The sequence below is a fragment of the Centruroides vittatus genome, unplaced genomic scaffold (genome assembly GCF_030686945.1).
Source record: "Centruroides vittatus isolate TY-2023 unplaced genomic scaffold, ASM3068694v2 contig_10, whole genome shotgun sequence".
Taxonomy (NCBI): Eukaryota; Metazoa; Arthropoda; class Arachnida; order Scorpiones; family Buthidae; genus Centruroides; species Centruroides vittatus.
Genome location: NW_027120658.1, coordinates 56,169 through 75,544, shown reverse-complemented (window position 1 = coordinate 75,544; position 19,376 = coordinate 56,169). Strand labels below are relative to the sequence as shown.

The following is a 19,376-nucleotide window of genomic DNA, read 5'->3' as shown; positions in this document are numbered from 1 at the left end:
TATATTACTGGAAACATAAAAAATGATGTAATAGATAAAATTTCCAGCGAAAACAGCTGGTATTTCGCAGATTAAATTGGTGATGCGAGAACTTTCTCATAACATTAAGATCTGGAATAATTCCAAATTATTATTCAGTCGTTTTTCTGAAAGTCCTTACGCCCTTGTAAATTCAATAATAAAAATTTTTGAATTTTGAATTTTAATATGCCGATCAATTATTCATTCATATATATCCTATATATATTATTTTCTTCCCAGTCGAAAGTCACGATATTCATCATTTTCGGTGTATCTTCTACGTTCGTAAGTGATGTGCGGCCAACGTGGCGGGTTTTTCCACGTTGGAGAAGAATTTTTTATTTGGCATTTCCGATCCCGGGCCTAAAATAACGCGTTTGTCGGGTAAAAGTGCGAGAAGGAGAAATTTTTGTATATTTTATAAGCGTTAAAATAGGAAAGAGTGGAAAGTAATCAATTATTCTCATTGTAGTGACGGGTGTGACTTCGCCACTTCCCGCTTATACGTATTCGGCCGTGGCCAAACCCATACCGAGAACGTATCTGGATTCGCCTCTGCAATCCCTGGTGGCTTGCAGGCCTCCCTACCTGACAGGTAAGTTAATCGTCTTCCGTAATTAATTCTCTTGGTTTATATTTACTTATTAGAAATAATATAAATAATTTTCTTCCCGCCAAAGTTATTTATTAACGAGAGAGTGTTTGCGTGCCAATATTAACGTAAAGACAGAGAGAGAAGGAGTAATTTTTTCATTCCGACGATCGACTAAAGGATTGCAAAACGATTTTTATATTTCGATTGGGAGAAAAATAAACGCTGATTGATAATATATGCGGAGGTAATCGAAAGGGGAGAGAGGTAAAATCATTTAAATTGGAGTCGGAGGTACTTAAAGAAATGTTAACGGCTATCAACAGATCAAACTGTTTCCTTAAACGCTTAATGGTAGATTTGGTCGAATCGTCTGTCTTCAGTTTGCTTGTCATTTATCGCCAGTTCCTTAAATGTCGAGCCGACTGCGTAATGATCGGGCCGAGTCGCTAAAGAATTACGCGTAATTACATTCAATCATCTGTCGTGTAAGACCTTCTGCTGTGATGACCGAAAATGAGTTGCCTTCCGCCCCTCCTCGTCTTCCTCCCCTTTACGACAGTCAATTTCCAGTAGTCAGTTTTACCGTTCCGTTTATTGAAAAGTCATAAGTCCATTTTCCGTGCAGTTGCCGACAAATTACATGATCTGTTACCTCAGACGGAAGTAATCGTCAAACGAGACCTCCTCCTCTTTCTCATTCGTCCAATCTACGCCAACGGACGAGGTAGATGCTCCGTTTGGCGCGCATTCCTTTCCGCCGACGTTTCCGCTGCTTACAATTGGAATTGTTGGACCGTCGCCTTTCCTTTGCACATTAATACGTCGCAAAGAGCAAAAAAATAATAAATAACCACTGCCACTAATTACGTACGAGCGGAAATTCGGCCTTTTCTTATTTATCGTCGGGCGCCGCATCGCATTCGAATGGTTGTTTTCGATTGAAGGAGAGGCGCGTGTAAGAGAAGTAGATGATAGGAGGGAGCGAAGAAAGGAACGTACGGCCCGGCCGTATTCAATTTGACTTTCACACACCGATTGGTCTTCGTCGACCGGGTGCAATATTGATACAGTTTCGGGGAGGGCCGGGGGCGCCATTCCGTTAGAAAAACATTAGTATGAAGCGGTGCATGTTTGAGTCGCGCGGGGAAACTCTCTCGGACATATCTTATCCGGATCCCTCCCGAGTTAGAGAACTATTCGTCGCCTTTCCGGAATTGTTTTCCGCTTTTCTGAACTCGATTCCACGCCGCCGGAAATTCCCTTACAATCGGAATAAGTAATTGGCTCCCACCATAGCACATAGAATATGAAAATCGTCACGAGCGCGTAAAACATCCGTCAATATGCGATTTTACTATTGGTAAAAATATAATCGGTTGAGTGTGTCAAAAACAGATTTGATGTCGGAAAAAATTGCATATTTCTTCAGTGATTTTCCTCCTTTCTCTGATATTTCGTACTGAAAATATTAAGATCAACCGGTGAATAAGAAAAAATAAAATAAAATAAAAAGTCGCCTGCAACGGAAGATGGGCGGAAGAGTCGACGTTTATACGAAAATAAACACAAGTCAGTAATGTTAATCGATTACTCCCGGCTTTCACTTATTAAATTTTTGTCCCTTCTTCGGCCGGCTTCTCCTGGCCAATTTTAAGGGGAAAGCAGAATTATTTATTAATTGCGCTTTGTATTCAAAAGATCACATTTGGCAACATTATTAGCAATTATCCTAATTATTATCTATTTGTATTTGCCGACTGAGACTGCAATCTGTTCAACTATTTAAAATGGAAGTGTCTCTTAACAGAAATGGATGTCTATTAATTAAAATGTGATTAACGATAACTTGTCTCGGTGGGAATTCTAAATACAAAGTTGGCGGGCGTTTGGTACTCGCCGGGTCATTAATTCGCCGAGGCAGATAATGATTCACTCCAAAGATAAAATGGTTTGTTTCTACGCTTTGGTCAAAGTTTATAACAAACTTTGCGCGAATATATCATTTCTACTTACAATAGTAAAGTCCATTCTCACCAGTTGATTACGGTAAATGCAGAAAATTGGCACGGGTCGCCAGATTTATAGCTCCTCCTTTGTGATCGCGTGACGTAACCAGTAACAATAGTTGCGTATCTCGGTAACTTCTTTCCTTTAGGCCACAATTTATCAAAAAACTGTCTTCGACCATTCCGTAAAAACATTTCTTTTAATTAATGCTTTCAACCAGTAACAATTTTCAATTATTCGCTTTTTCATTTATCTTCTAACCTATTTTCTCTTTTTATACGCAGTCTTGTTGCTTAAATAACATCACCATTACCACGTCTTATCTTCTTTCGTTTAATTTATTTTGCTATAAGAAAAGTATTTCCAGCACGATCAGATGTTTTTATTAAAAAAATGAATAAATTATTCTCTAACTCGCAGAAATTATTATTATTTTTAATGAATAATTAAAATCGCTCACAAACAGTTTTACACGGAAGCGCGAGAGTCACACGGTGAAAAGTATCAGATTTTTTATTAATGTAAAATTATATAATTTTAAATAGCCTATATGCTGAAAAAGATCCAAAAATTAGATTTAACATATATTATGTGTAATATTTATATAATTTATATTAAACAATTAATAGTAGCGTGTAGACAGAAGCTTAAATAGAATTGCGGTAATCACTTATGTTCTTAAATCGACTAAAGCAAACATTTCTAGAACAGAAACTATCGGTGATATACTTAAATTAGAATTGATAAAAAAAAATTCAATTTTAACATTTTTATTGAAATTATTCTTTCTTTTTATAGGGTTGCAGCCCCTTTAATCTCTTGGAAATCTAATCCGTCAATAAGAACGTAACAGTGCTACCGGCGGATTAGATTTCCTGTTTTTATTTAAAAATAATTATATTTTATATGTATATAAGTGTATAACTATAATACGTCGGCTACATTTTATAGCTCTAGACTTTTCGTACAGAATTGTTTAATGTTCCAAGTTGTTGTATAAATTTGTTCCTTGCATTTTATCAAAGAATCGCCTCTTTCCGGTTTGCATTACGACTTAGGGGCCATTTTATGTAGTTGTAGACATATTTTCTAATACAATCTATCAAAAATATTCAAATTTCACTCGATAATGATGTACGGAGGGTGCATATAAAACCGCGACAAAGGTTTTCATCAAGTTTTCTCGAAGAAAAGAATTTATGAGTACAAAATTTTATTTAATAATCTTTCGAAATTCAATATTTTAAAAAATATATTCTTTGCTCGAAAGTAAGAATTTAGGACGGAGTAGTTTTATACTTTAATCTATTTTAGATTAAGTGAAATAATACGGAAACAAATTTACATATCCAGAAAAATTATCAATCACTAAATTCACAATATTACTAAATTTCAGAGTTTTCATCAATTAAATACGTCAAATTTACATATTTATTTTTATTTTTATAAAATATAAGAAAGAAAAGAAATTCTCGATAATAAATAAATGCCTTTAGCGTTAAAATTATTTTATCTCGATCAAAAATATGAAGATTTTAATGAATTTTCTTCGAGAGTAATTCTGTTTCTTGCTTAAATTGAAAGAATCGGCGAATGAGTAATTTAATTTCGAATGAAGTAAATAAATACAATAAATATCAGTTTAGCGAAAAATTTTAAATCCCAGAAAAATTAATCAGTCTTTCTAAAGATCTTTACGGCTGTTTTCCAGGTTTATTAAATTGGCTTCATCAAAAGTCGATATTTTTTTTTTCTAAATAGCGCAATTATCTTAAACATTTGCAAGCGCTTGGTCCGTCTAGAAAAAAGAAAAAGAAAAAATATGGGCAAATGTCCACATGCCCCTTGTAACTGTGGGATCGTTCCATCTTTTCAGCATCATAAACTTTCTATTGGCTCATTTCCAGCACGTATTCTAGCATTAATTTACTGCCTAGTTTGGGAGTCGTTGACAGGGGGTAGAATGCATCGCACGAGCGAAACTTTGAAGCAAGGATAGAAAAAAACTACTCCATTGTCAAAAGTAGGAGGCGCGAGAGAGTAAAAAAGCACAATGGAAGTTTCGGTTCAGACCGTTTAGCAAAGGTTTGCTCGCTTTCTAGAAGTGGACTCGGCGTAAACAAAGGCACAGGTGTTGGTCTGGCGATGAGGTTTGTCGGAGCGTGCGAGGGATATGATCGCACTTTGACCACAAGCCATTGAACACGGATGGATGTGAGGATCGTTTCTACCCTTCGGCTTATGAAAGAAGCATTAGTCTTGGGCCGTTCCGTAACAAAGTTGTAAATCACCAAAACTATAACGCATGTTAACCGCATACGACGTTCGCAACTTACGCACGTTCGTGAGTTATGTAAGCACGAACTTACGCCTTGTGGCTTTTTCTAAGCGCGGAGACTTTCAAATAAATCATCGATTCGTAACTACGTATAACGGCATTATTTAAAAAATACAAAACCAGAAAATTTCGCTTTCCGCTCTTTCTTAAATATTTAATAAATATCTGCAGAGAAAAACATGCTTATATTTGTTTATCATATTTGTAGAAGACTTTTTAATGACAAATTAACATTCTTCAATAAATTATTCGGAAATCGGCAGGTTTTTTCAACAGAATAGAAGAAGAAGAAAGAGAAAAAACAGAAGAAAAGAAAAAATTCCACCGTGTGATAATCTATCATATTAATTTACCACACTAGATTATTAGTTTTTCCAAAGAATTATAGTAATTAATCAACGATTATGATTAATAGCCATGTTTTAATTAGAGTCAATATAGCCTAATAGGTTGCTTGTATAATTTGATTTTTACAATTCGCAATTTTTTAACGCCCAAATTTTAATTTATTTCGAAAAATAATCTTTACATTTTTTAACCTTTAAAATTTAATAATTTAAACAGCTTTTAAGCCAAACGAATCCGATTTTTTCTGTTTATTATATACTTTGTCGAACATTTTATTTATTATTAATGGGAATATCGAGAAAGTAGCTGGTTTGGCACGGTTGCGATGGTTAAAATCGATTTTCACAATGTTGATAATCGAAAACCGTCCAGAACGGTGTAATTTTCGAAGCCTTAATCATATCCGCTAAATCGACCGCGTAACTAGAGTATCTCCCAGATAATCTTCCAGATTGCAGGGGAGCTGAACTAACTTCATCAAAAACAATCAATGGGTATTCATCTCCGGTTTGAAAATCCCAATTTCCAGGATTCTACACTTCAATAGATTTGTAAAGAAAAAAGAGATGATATGGTTGGTTAACTTTAACGAGATAATGTTTTTCCTTGGCTTCTTTTTCAAGAGTCCCCGTGTTGATCATTTCGGGATGCTTCTTGTTTCCTATACACTATTTCCGTCTTTTGCAGAGACAATTACGACCATTGATGCCAAGAATCCGTAAAACTCTTTCGAAAAGACAGATTCGTTTTATTGGATACAATGCCCGAATCGGAAATGCTTTTTCAATTACAATTGTCAGATACTTGGAAAATCCTTATTGCTTCCAAGACCACTTCCGATTTCAGCTTTGTTGATTACGCTTTAAAGTTTTATTGTAATTAGTTTTAATGGAAGGGTCTTCTGTGAATAGACTTAAATGAAACCATACGACACCGACGACTCTTTCAAGTTAGATCGAGAAATTAAGTGATTCGCGGAGATTTTGAATTCGTTTCGTGAGTTAACGGTTGATTTCTCGGAAATAAATCCTTATTATTTTATGATTTATTCTTTACGTAAAGTATTTAATGATAATAATGGTTAAAATAAATTTAAATAGTTCAATCTGACGAAATTTATTGCACAAAATGAAATTTAAAGTAAATTTGTAAAAAGAATTTGTTAAAATGTTACAAAATAATTAAATTTATACTCGATTGTAAATTAAATTTAGCATTATATAAAGTGCAAAAGACTATAGCGTAGGGAGGAATTCCACAATAAGGAATTGTGTCTCGACGAAGTACCGAAATTAAATTAATAGGCAAATAATTTATTTAGCAGTATTTAGCATTTAAATTATTGCCGAATATTATCGAGAATATATATTTCATAATTGAATTAACGACTAAAAGAAGTAATAAGTAAATTTGATACGGCGGCATTCCGCGTAGGGACAAAACTTCATATAGACGTACTAATTATTTTATAAAATAAAATTATACGAATAAATATTTTTGTAATTAAATTGAATGAAAGTTAAAGAAATTCTGTAAAGTAACGAATGGAATGGATATATTAATTTTAACAATTTCCTTACTTTTTATGATGTTACCGACTTACAAATGACGACATTAAAAAAACAATAATCTACACCCTATTTGCAAAATCTAAATACTAAATTTTTTAACTTGGATACATTTTATTGAAAGAAAATATTCTAAATTAATTTTCGAATCTTTCCAAAATCTAAAAACTGCCACCAGCGGTAAAAAAGACGATATTTAACTAGTCTACAATTCTATATATTATATTAATACTTTGTAAATTATTGTTTTGCATTTCAATTAGACTGGCAAAAATTAGATATTAGGCATAAATGTAACAAAAAGCTGTAGGAGTTAAAATTTTATATCTAAGACTACTTTAATTAAAAAATTTTAAGCTCGACGATCAATCGATAGATAAACGTAAACATTTTTTTATAATTAAACTTGGAATATTTAATTTTTTTCTGTAAATAACGAACAAGAATTGTTTGCCGCTATTAAGATTTAGTCAATTCCGTTACAGCATTTAACAAAAAGATTTCACTAAAGAAAATCTACATTTTAAAAATAAGATCTTTGCAATTAATTTTCGTGAAGATTTCGCCATCGACACGCAATAAGAAAAGAAGTTTTTCGCGATTTATTCGAGACTTTTGACGAAACAGGAGACATTCTGCTGAAGAGAGAAGAATTTCACAAATGAAAGAAAACTTTTCAGTAAATCTAAGACAAAATATTATCGCGGTTTCAATACTATTATATCTGATTGTTTTGTCTTTTTTTTATATGCATTTTAATACTACCATGTATACAAGTATACAATACAAATTATTAATAAACGATGTTTTATATACAATAAAAAGAACTGGCTACGAATTACTTGACAAAGTTTCTGCTTATTTTTCTGAAGTAAATGAATAATTTCATTTGGTAGCAGGCGCAACAGAGGCATTGTATGCTTTTTGTATCATTTCCTCATAGGGAAGCGAAACAACCAAACTATAATTACATATAATAATATTGAAATCACGATAATATTTTGTCTTAGATTTACTGAAAAGTTTTCTTTCATTTGTGAAATTCTTCTCTTCTGTAAAATTCTTCAAAAGTCTCGAATAAATCTCGAAAACTTTTGTATTATGGCTAGTCCTTGGCCAATTCGTGAATTTTCACTCGTCGATGGCGAAATATTTGCGAGGATTAATTGCAAATATCTACATATTTTTGAACTGCAGATTTTCTTTGGTGAAATCTTTTTGCTAAATGCTGCAACGAGATGCAAAAAGAAAATTATTGATAAGAAATAACTTATTATCTAGCATTGGATAAAATATTTTTCTCTTCTTAATTCTAAATATTTTCAGACCTTAACATAAAGATGCATTATTTATAATGGTTAAGATGGTTCTACTTTTAAATTTTCTATTTCAAATCTGATTTAAGTGTATAAAAGAAGTAACTACTAGGTGCGATGAATAATCGAGCATACCGTAAACTATTTTATTATTAAAATTTTTGTTTCGTAAACGTATTTTAAAATTTTTAATTAAATCGAAGTTGTAACTTTAGATTATAATTAAAAATATATATTAATAGAAAAAATTACATTTCCATCGTTTGCTTAGCGGACAATAGCAGTTTCCTTAATTGATCGCCGTCACGTTTTATAAAGTGTAAAATCAACAATTAATTAAAAATATATAATTATTACTTCTACGCGAACTGTACAAAACCTCTTTTTAAAATACCATTTCATTTAATATTATTCTTTCTGAAAAACTAAATTTCATTGCAACCAGTCCCTTCGATAAGTTAATTTATAAGCAAAATGCCGGCTCCTATTCAAAAACGAATAATTGCCTGCTAAAAGAGAAAATCGTAATATAAGTATTAGGTTTTAAAACAAAACATTGGCCGAATTTTTTATTTATTAAATAAAAACGATATTAAATTAATATTTTAAATAAAATTATTAAAAACAGTAATTTCTCTAAAAGTCTCTCGTTGTTAAACACTAAGAGCTTGTATACAGGATTATAAAGCCCGTTGATTTGTTTATAAAGTAAACCATTGCAGACTTTAAAACTTACGTAGTTTATTATACGGGTTATCATTTATATAGCTAACATCGTCGGGCCGAATCGAGAAATTTTCGTGGACGCCCTAATAATAGGTGCTGTACTTATTTTTCGAGTATTTTGAAAGCGTAGGAAAAAGTCGGGTTCTTACGGGTCTTTACTAGTGGCGTATTTTGCCTAATGGTTAATCTAGTCCGGAACGTAAATAAAGTTATTCGGTATTTATAAAGGAAACGTTAGTTTTTTTTTTCTTAATTTTAAACTTTAACCGAATAAAAGTGAAATTTTTATTTGTGAAAGACACTTTGGCAGTGCGACGACAATTACGTTTGACGGAGATCATTTTCATTAGGTGCTTACTTCCGTCGACTCAAACGACGTTTAATGCGAATCGGATTAATTTTTAAGAAAACGACTGCCGTTTATACATTCGAACAAGATTCTAAATGGGATATTTAATCGATAGACGGACTAATTATTCGAACTTATAAAGCTATTTAGATTTTGATTATGATATATAAGATTATATTTCTTAAAAATCGAAAAGTAACTGACGAAATGACTTTCTAAATGTCATTATAAAAGATAATTTAGTCTAATTTCAATTTCTTAAATTTAAAACTTAGTGTAAAGACGGCCTGGATTTTTCTCTTTTCCTAATGAATTCAAACTGGAATATAAGCCATTCGACTAAAAATTTTATTAACTAATATTCTAAATTCCGACTGGCGTTTAATTAAACATTTCATATAATACAGTTGTATCGATCACGTATTATTTATATGCACCGACGCGTATACAATAGGGTTTATTTCGTAGTTTACACACTTTTTACACGCGGGGTGCTTCTTAAATTCGGTATTCTTTGTCGATCTCGAAAAGAGCACTCGACGTTTGCTGCAGTAAGTAAAGCCCGGTGTGGTTCCGGAGCTAGCCAACTCGAAGCCAATCAAAACCCATCTTTAAAATTGCAAACGTAATGGAAACTTTTAGAATACTTCCTGTTTAATTTGTATTTTTTAAAATTAGTTATATTCTACTTTAAGTACATTTCTTAGCGTTTTTATTCTCTCGTAAATTCTTTTAAACTATATTTAACTTATAATTGTCATGGCTCCTGAAAAATCGTCTTAAATTCGAAGCCAGGTGGCATGTAGATTCTACTTTCTTCGTCGAACTTAATATAATTATAATTAAAAATAATAATAATAACTTACTAATTAAGATAATTGTTCTAAATTATATTTTACGAATAAAACTGTAATCGAAAGAATTTAAAAGAAACGAATAAGTTTTAAACGGGTTTCGAATCGTTATCGATTTTTGCATTGAACTATATCATGTAGTATTTTTTAATTCAGTTAATATTAAAATTAAATTTGTTATCGACGTATTCAAATTAATGTCATTTGTAAATTTATTATTATTATTATTATTAATAATAATAAAAACTTCGTCAACATACAAAAAAATTATTATTATTATTATGTTTAAAAAATAAGTTTCTTTTGTTTGCCAAAACTATAAAACTCGAAATGTAAAAGCATAAAATCAAACAATACCATAACCTATAGGTTTAAAAATATTTAAAAAGTAGTCGATGATTGTTTTAAATATTTAAAAATAAATGTATAAAAGGAGAGGAAAGAAGATTTTATTATCTCTTCTCTTCTAACTTCGTCAATCTCGTCATTCCATGTATATGAATAGTTAAAGTAAGATTTATTCGATTTCCTAGGAAACGGTCGAAATAAATTTAATTAAATTCAATCTATTTAAATTATTTAAAATAGAAGACGAGGAACAGAAACGTATCCTTCGTTTCGGTCTCTTTTCTGCACGAAACGACAGAGTAACTGGTCGAAATCGTGTGACTTTGTCGTGTTCTATGTGAATTTTTCGTCCTGGTTTTTAGCGGTTTGTGATTATTTTAAAAATTATTCTCTCGAAGCTCGAGGTTCTTCTTGAGTAATTTCGTAAGAAAAGTTTTTGGAGATTACCATAGACGTTTAGTCATTTACATTTTACAAATTTTATTCTGAATAAAGTCGACGAGAATACAATTTATTAAAGGATTTCCGTCGCCATCTTTCGTACGGAAGTGCATACAAACAGAAAATATCCGAAATAATCCAATATAATTTCGTCGAGTTTAAATAAATAAATTATATTATGAATTGATATCGATTATTACGCTATTTGACGAGTTTTAGAGATTTCAGATATATATTTGATTAAGATTTTATATTATTTTAGCCATCGATACGTCCAACATACAAGTGTCATCGTCAAAAGAAAAGCGAGTTTACGGACGTAAATAAGCTAAGAAAACATAAGAAATAGTTTTTTAAATTTAATTCTACGTGGCCATTTTACAACGATAGACAGTGTTACGAATAATAAGTTCAAGAAGAACACACAATCTTCTTTTGATTTTGAAAAATATAAATAGGGCTTTATATTCTCTCGATCAAAATAAGACTGTAAGATTTTAAGTTCGATTTCAGTTTACGTTCAATAGGAAGATATCTTATCGAACTTAAATGTTTTTTCCTCCAAATTTCGTCGCAATTATACCTAATTGACTAATTACTTATTCTATCAATCAGCGGAATAAATCGGAAACGAAGGTACAACTTTTAGAAAGTTTTTCCACAGATTTACTAAACGATTCGTAACCGGAAATTCTTACCTTAATTCGGTAGTAATTTTAATTGAAAATATTTATTTAACGTAATTTTCAAGAAGTAAATATCTCGACTTATTAAAAAATAATATTTAAATATAATTTATAACCGTTGCATATTTACGTAAGATTATTTACGTATCAAAAAATGAAGAAAGATTCGAAAACTAAGGTAACAATCCCACGGAGTATTACCTGACCAACGAAAAAAGTTTAAATATTTTAGAATTAATTTGCAAATATTTTCGAACTCCGGGTCCGGATAAAAGTCGAATTGTCGCCAAGGCAGTGGCTTCGTTTCAAATTAAATATCGCTTTTCTAACGAATTAGGACGGTGGCCGGGAGCTAAAGCCGATATTGTGACCAACGTCGAAACTAAACCCGACCGTGGAAAAGACGAGAAAATACCGTGTTAGGACCTAGTCTACCGCCGGTTACCCAGTGTTTTCGGTACTGGGCAGACCCGCAACTTCTCAAGGAAAAACATACGAGGCCCGCATCCGGAAAAAATCGCCGGTGGTCGAATTAGACTTTGTTTCTTTCGTAGAAACGACAATAAATGCTTTATAGCATGTATATTATCGGAAAGCGCATTGTACGGCTTATGTAAATAAACACAAGTTTAAACACCGCACGGACGGAAATTGCCTTTAAGTGACAAATGCCAAACTAGCTAACGAAGTCTCGTATTTATTTATTTAAGCTGTTTTGTTAGATCTTCCTCGGGTGTTTCCGCTGGAAAAAAAGACCAGGGCTGGAGAAGATTGGTCATTTTCTCCGTTAAAAATCGCCAAGAGAATTTCACCTGGAATGTCGCTTATCAATTGAATTTGTAAATTATCGACATTATTTGGAATTTATAATTTATATATTTTTTATAAACATAAATTATTATCATTCCTGGATAAATTTACAAAATAAATAAAACTTTCACAAATTTCCTTTATAGCCGTAGATTATAATTAAAAATCGTACCGAATCATTCTGCCGATTAATTTTTTTATTAATTTAATTTCCAAGCGAATTTTTTTTCTTCTTAGTTAAAAAGAGAAAAATTCCCTTAGAAATTCCATTAGGCCTCCGGCTATTAAGAACCATTTTTTAAAATGTACCAAAGCTACTGTTATTGTTAATATAACAAATAATTATTGTAAATTATACCGACTAATCTGTCTGTATTTATTACAAAAATAAATATATTAACTTTAAGATGCGACTCGGTAATAACCGAAGCAATTTTTTAAAAACATTAATTGTAACAAAATTAAAAATAGAAAACATTTACTTAAACAAAAAATAGAAGGCGAATTCGTTTTGTCGTACAATATTACTGCACACGTCGGTCGGATTTCGTTTTGTTGCCAAGTAGTGTGTACTAGTATATTGTGTACTATACAGTACGTTTACGTTATCCTAATAAAATTAAAGCGCTTAAAGTGTGCGCCGAGGTCGAAATTAATAAATATCTTCGATAATACTTTTTATATTAGACGTGCGGAAAGATATCGTAGGAAATCAACCTAACGAGTTTGGATAAACTGTATGGAATTTCCATATGATTCGGTTAAATTTCGATAATGAAACAGTCTGTCGAAATTTAGTTTTTACGACAAAAGGAATTGCAAAATAAAAATTCGGAAACATCATCATTATTCAATGAAATCGAAACCCATGTTTACTTATAAAGCCTGGTATTAATTTATAGATTTGCGCTTATACAAACAAGCGGGGAGAATCTTTCAGATTCCGTGAATATTCAGATTCAGTTTTAATATTCTCAGTGAATTTCTAACAGAATTCTGCTCAATTGTCTTTGGGAAAATTTAGTAGAATTACAGAGAAAAGACGTTTCGGAATAAATTAAGAATTATTTTAAGAAATACAATCGAGAATTTTGCTCGATAAATTTGCAAATTTTGAAAGTTTTTTTACTTTCGTTCGGTTAGTAACACAATTATTGCCAACGGTTTCGTTAATTCCCGGCTTGGATTTCTCCAAATAATTTAAAGTAAATAAATCATTTTAAACTTTTAAAATCGCTTTTCTTGGCTATTTTGTAAAACCGAAACTGGAAAAGCGCGATTCCAATTTCAAATTTTTATTCAATCGATTTGGAATCTTAAACAATTAAACACTCGGTCTTTGTAAATGACATGACAACGGTATATAAATTAAGACTTAAAGTTTCTATTAGTGAGACAGTAATTTAAAGCAACGCATCATTTTAATGACAATTATGATAATCAATAGCGTCGAAGCAAAATGTAATTCGGTGTCTAACATCCAATAAGTTTTCTATTTACAACCAATCGCAAAACTGTTTTTCTTTCCTGTTCGAGTTCCTTTATTTACTTTCATCGAAGCTACACTTATTAAATACACGAAATTTTTAAAAAGAGATTTCAATGATAATGTCTCCTATCGATTGTGATTTAATGCTGACGCAATACTTGTGGAGCTCGTATCTACGCTGGGGGAGGGGGGTCGACCGAAGGAAGGGAGAATTTTGCGTAATAAAGTTTTTAATTACGACGTCTAAAATATCGGTTTATATCGTTTTAAGCTGGTAAAGGAAGATAAACAATGCGATAAAAGCAGAGAATAGCGTAAGATGGAGGCACAGAAAGGCCCTCCGGGGCCTTTATCCTTTTAATCGGCAGAATACCTCTTGGTAGTTGGCCTACGTATTGAATATTAGTTAACAGACTTAGAATAAATCGTTATTATTGTTTTATTATATTCAAAGACGGAATCAATTTCGAGTCGTAGAAGCGTGTCGTATACTCTTAAGTAAACATTTTAATCTGGGCTCTAATCAGTATTCGATATTGTCTAATGATTTTAAAAAGTAATTCTCGATCAATAAAAAGAAAAAAAATTTCAAAAAATAAATAAACGCGATGATTAAGCGATGATTATGTTCGAAACGTCGAACTTTACTTACATAAAAAAATTTTAATCACGTTTTCCCCGTTAAATAATTTTAATTGGGTTTTATATTAATAACTTTGAATCGATTTATTTAATATTTTATTAATTAAAATAACGCATTTCCGTCGTTATGACGCCATTTGGATAACAATATAATTAGATTAAAATTAAAAATGTAAGAAATACATTTACAGTCTTGTGTAGAAAAGATTGCCATACGTCGGGACTCGGTCGCAATAAAATACAAACTCCACTTTAAATTTTTTCAGACGATTTGCGTAACAAGTTATAATTTTAAAGCATTTTTAAAACTTTATAAACAATTTTAAAGTTATTAATAATATTAAAATCGCTACATAAAGTTTCGAACGTCGCGTGTATCTTAAATTGAAATTAATTCGAGTTTAAAAAGCGAATTCGAATTAATTCGAATTCGCTTTTTAGTTGGGAAGCGCGTGAAGATCGCGCTTCCCAACTAAAAAGCGAAATTTATTTTTAATTATTGTCTAATTGTTTTTTACGGAAATCCCCAGAAAAGAAGGAAATCTTAAATTCGAAAATGGCAAGAAGAAAAAGGCAATCGTCAATTAGCAGAAGTACCCGAACGGAGACTTTATGCGAAAGTAAGGGGGTCGATACAAACTTCCGAATTTAAACTTCTTCCGATAAACCATTTAAGGCAAATTAAAACAGATTTATTTGCCACTTTAAAAAATTCGAGAGGGGATTACTTTATTAAGGCCACTAACTACCGTATAAAATGGCATTCTTAAGGAGGAGTTAATAAATAATTGCGACGATAATATATAAACTTTTTAATTTTATACGTTAGAAGTAAAAACACGACGGAACTAATTAAAAAGAAAAAAAAATTATTTGTAAGAAAAAATTAACTAAAAATTGGTCTATAAACAAAATAAAACGTTTAATTTTTATTTATTATCTAATTTTATCCGACAAAGTTTATTGTCTTTATATTTTTACGTGGGAACGAGATTATTAATTAAATTTGTAAATTTTAATTATTAAATTCCGAATGTAAAAGTGCCCAATAAAATTACCGCGAAAAGCCGAAACGGCTTAAAATATTAATTGCCGCTAAAAACCACGAAGATCTGCCAGGTAAGGAAATTAACGGAAAGGCCAGAGGTCGTCCCGTAAAAAAATTCTAGTTTTTGTCGGGAAAGGCGGCCAACTTTCGTAAATGTGGACGCTCGATTATTGGCCAACAGCTACAATCCACACTTGTATTTTTCTGTCAACTTTGCCGGAAATCATCTCACGGTTCAGAAAATTTCCGCTAAATTTTCTAACCTAAAAAGTTCATCCCCTCGCCTCTGAATATATAATGTATACAACTTGGTAAAATTATCAGATTCATCGAAGAATTATTAAATGAAATACGCTGTCCGCGAAAGAGCCTTTAAAGAAAAACTTCCTCTTTTTCTTTGTCGTTCTCGAAATTTGAATTCTTCCGAAATGTAATTCGTATGAAATTGGCCCGAGAATTGCCAATCTAATTCGTTTTTATTATAAAAATGAAATAATTTTTATTTGCTAAAAGTTTTCCAGAAATTTTCTGCGATTTCTTAAAATATTTCAAGTAATTATTGACAAGAAAGTATAAATTTCTATTTTTTTCCCTTGCAACTTGGTTAAAGTTTTACAAATTTAATACCAATATACGTTTGCATTGGTATTAAATGCCTTTAGCTTTTTAATAAATGAATTTCGATTATTTTCAAGAGACAAGAGACCAAAGTAAAATAAACGTTTGGATTTAGCGCTAGTTAAGCCACAGCTAAATCCGAGACGTTTTGATTTAATGTTGGAAAAGTGTTGGATTTTTTCCGTCTTTCGCTTGTTAAATTTAACTATAAATCTGTAATCGACTGGGATATCGATCTAAGTCCGTGGACGGTAATATTAATCAATGGCCATTAGCTTTAATGTAGTTTAACTCCACACCGGTATTTTATACTAAATTACGCCAATTTTCGGAAACAAACAGATCGGTTGGCAGGGATAAACTGAAAATGTGGTTAATAAGAATTTTTACCAATGAAGAAAATGCTTCTCGTTTCAGGTTCTAATTCGGGCCTAACGGTGACGGGAATAGCGGGATATGCCACCATGGCGGGAATGAACGGAGTTAACGGAATCGCCGGCGTGACCTCGACTTCCGGGGTGACGTTTCCTCTTCCGGCAACTTTTCCCTGGGCTGCGGCGGCCAGAGGTAAGCCCAGGAGGGGAATGATGAGAAGGGCCGTTTTTTCGGACGCTCAAAGACAAGGATTGGAGAAAAGGTTTCAAATACAGAAGTATATCAGCAAACCGGACAGAAAAAAATTAGCGGAAAAATTAGGACTGAAAGATTCGCAGGTAAATATCGTCCACCGTCCGCGTAAATTGATACTAGTAAGTTTCCGCGGGTAACTGACTAATGGGCGCCCCATCGAACTGCGTTAAGCGAAATTAATATAAACGGAAACGTGTCCAAACGAGTGAAATAAATAGAAAGAACGGTAGAAAAATTTTTTCTTCGGCGTAATTAAACTCTTTTCTTTCTCTTGTATTTGTAAGAGCCATTGTCTGACGCCAGATACAAAACGTAAGGCGACAGTTCTCTTTGCTAAACTTTCGACCATTGATATTTAGATATTAATTGAGTTATGTCGAGGGAAAGAGGCTCTTAATTGACAAGCCATTATGATGCAATGAAGCCAAAAGGAGAGACGTACAACCCCCTGGGGTCCCGTGACACCACTAAGCGTACCTAGGGGTAGTAACGGGGGACGATTTTCCAGTCCTCTTAACCCACCGGATAGCCGCTACGGCGCATGCTCCGTGGCGGATACTAAAACGTTATTGGTCGCAGCTGTGGTATCATCTGTATTCACAATATTCTGTGGGGAAGTTGCAAAGGCGTTAAACGGAGTTTTGCATGCATGACGCAATCGAGTCGGATCTTTTGTCCGCTTACGGATTCCTGGGTGGGTTTAGCCGAGGAGACGAAGCTGGACTCTGTCGTTTCGACAATGGTCGGTGAGGTGCGGAAGAGACTTTGATGCACCAGCTGCCACAACTCTATTGTTGTTTGTTAGCAAAACGTTTGGCAGCTGGCGATGAGATTGTGACCGTATCGGGGATATATCGGACTGACTCGGGGTGGAGGTCTCATTTAATGTGATGACAGCCTCATAAAACTTTGTCGCCGGACGGGATTCGATGCCGGCTCGTTAATATAGGGCCGTGATAACTTTTTGTCGGCAATCGGATGGTCGGTGAAATAGCAGTGCGCGTAACGACCCTTTGTGGATCCGTAGAAATGCCTAGTTTCGATACCTACGCCTCGCTTTAAAGGACCCGTTCCGTGTAAATGTACTGTACTCGGTATTCAAATTGCCATTTTTAACCGATAAATTTAATGGCTACGCATATTTGCGGAAAATTAGAAATAAGCTAAATTATGTAATTTTTTACGATAGTTTTCGGATTAGTGAATAAAAAGTATATGTGGGAATTAATTGGAATTACGAATTTAATTGCAGGTGAAGATTTGGTTTCAGAATCGCAGAATGAAATGGAGGAACTCGAAAGAAAGAGAATTGCTATCTTCCGGTGGTTCCAGGGAACAAACTTTGCCTAATAAACACAATCCAAATCCCGACTTGAGTGACGTTACTTTAGATAACAAGTCTTCGGATCAAGATATTAGGGATCAGTCTCTGTGTTCCGATAGCGTTAGCCTGATGCAAGACGCCGCTAGTAATCAAGAGTGTGACACGACAGACGAGGAAGGAGAGATTAAAGTCCTGTAGACTATTTAGATGGAATAGGTTTTGATTTGTTACAGTCAAATCTTATAATACTTGTATATAGACATACAGAAGTACAGAATTTTGATTTTTTATTTAAAAAAGTCAGAATCTGCTTGTAATTTTAACAACAGTTGTTTATTGTGGATACTTCAAACTGTGTTACAATGAAGCTGTTTACAAATAAATGATCTCAGCTACTCTGTAATTTATAAAGAAAAAGAAAGATCTCGAACACTTCTTAACGGAAGCCATCACAAGGTTTTTAAATTCGTTCTTACTCGATAACGAAGAAAACGCAGAAAGTAGCATCTATCGACGTCGGGCATCGACCAAACGTCTAACTCTGCATATCTAGCGACAATCTCTGCCCAAACAATAATGTATTTAACGCTTCCACAATACTTAAAATCTCGATTTACGGAGATTCCATTTTACTTCCAGATATTTAAATAATGTCAAAATGATATTCTCAAATTAAGATTATTATAATTCGGACAAACCGATTTTAAATACTGTAAAACAATTACCGTTTAAAGGAAGATAGTTACAAAGATTCATTCCGAACAAACGTTTAATCACTTTAGAAACGAGTGACTTTAAATAAGTCATTCGTCAACGAGTATGAACGTAAATTAGAATTTATATAAACTATTCTATTAGAAATAAGAAGAAAATGAATGGGAAATTTTATAGATTGTTCATACAAAAAAAAAAAACCTCCAAATCTTACGCAAGAGCCAAATAATCACATTCCAAAATGCGACTTTTCGTTAGAGGAATGTCTTCTTTTAAATCTATTTCTTCTATTCGAAAAGAAATATTAATTTCCGCGAAAGTGAAGAACTCCTTGTCATATACAAATATATATAAATATATGCGGTACGGTATACAAACTATATTTAGGCCTTCTGCAGTGTACAGTCTGTAACGTTTATTCGAATTAGTAAAAAATGTTGTAGAAGTTGGTATTTAAAAGTTTATTAAGTTAGACGCCTTTTTTTAAAAAGTAAATAGAATATT

General features: G+C 32.6%; 1 protein-coding gene across 1 annotated transcript in view; it reads left to right on the top strand.

Annotated features, from left to right (window-relative positions):
* The window catches only part of LOC136969596 (homeobox protein DBX1-like), a 35,273-nt gene extending 16,514 nt beyond the window's left edge, over positions 1-18,759 (top strand). The window contains exons 2-4 of the mRNA XM_067263866.1: positions 494-616; positions 16,622-16,917; positions 18,087-18,759. Of these exons, the coding sequence (XP_067119967.1) occupies positions 494-616; positions 16,622-16,917; positions 18,087-18,356 (689 nt within the window). The 3' untranslated portion in view covers positions 18,357-18,759. The remainder of the gene's footprint in view (positions 1-493; positions 617-16,621; positions 16,918-18,086) is intronic.
* Positions 18,760-19,376: the final 617 nt, after the last annotated feature.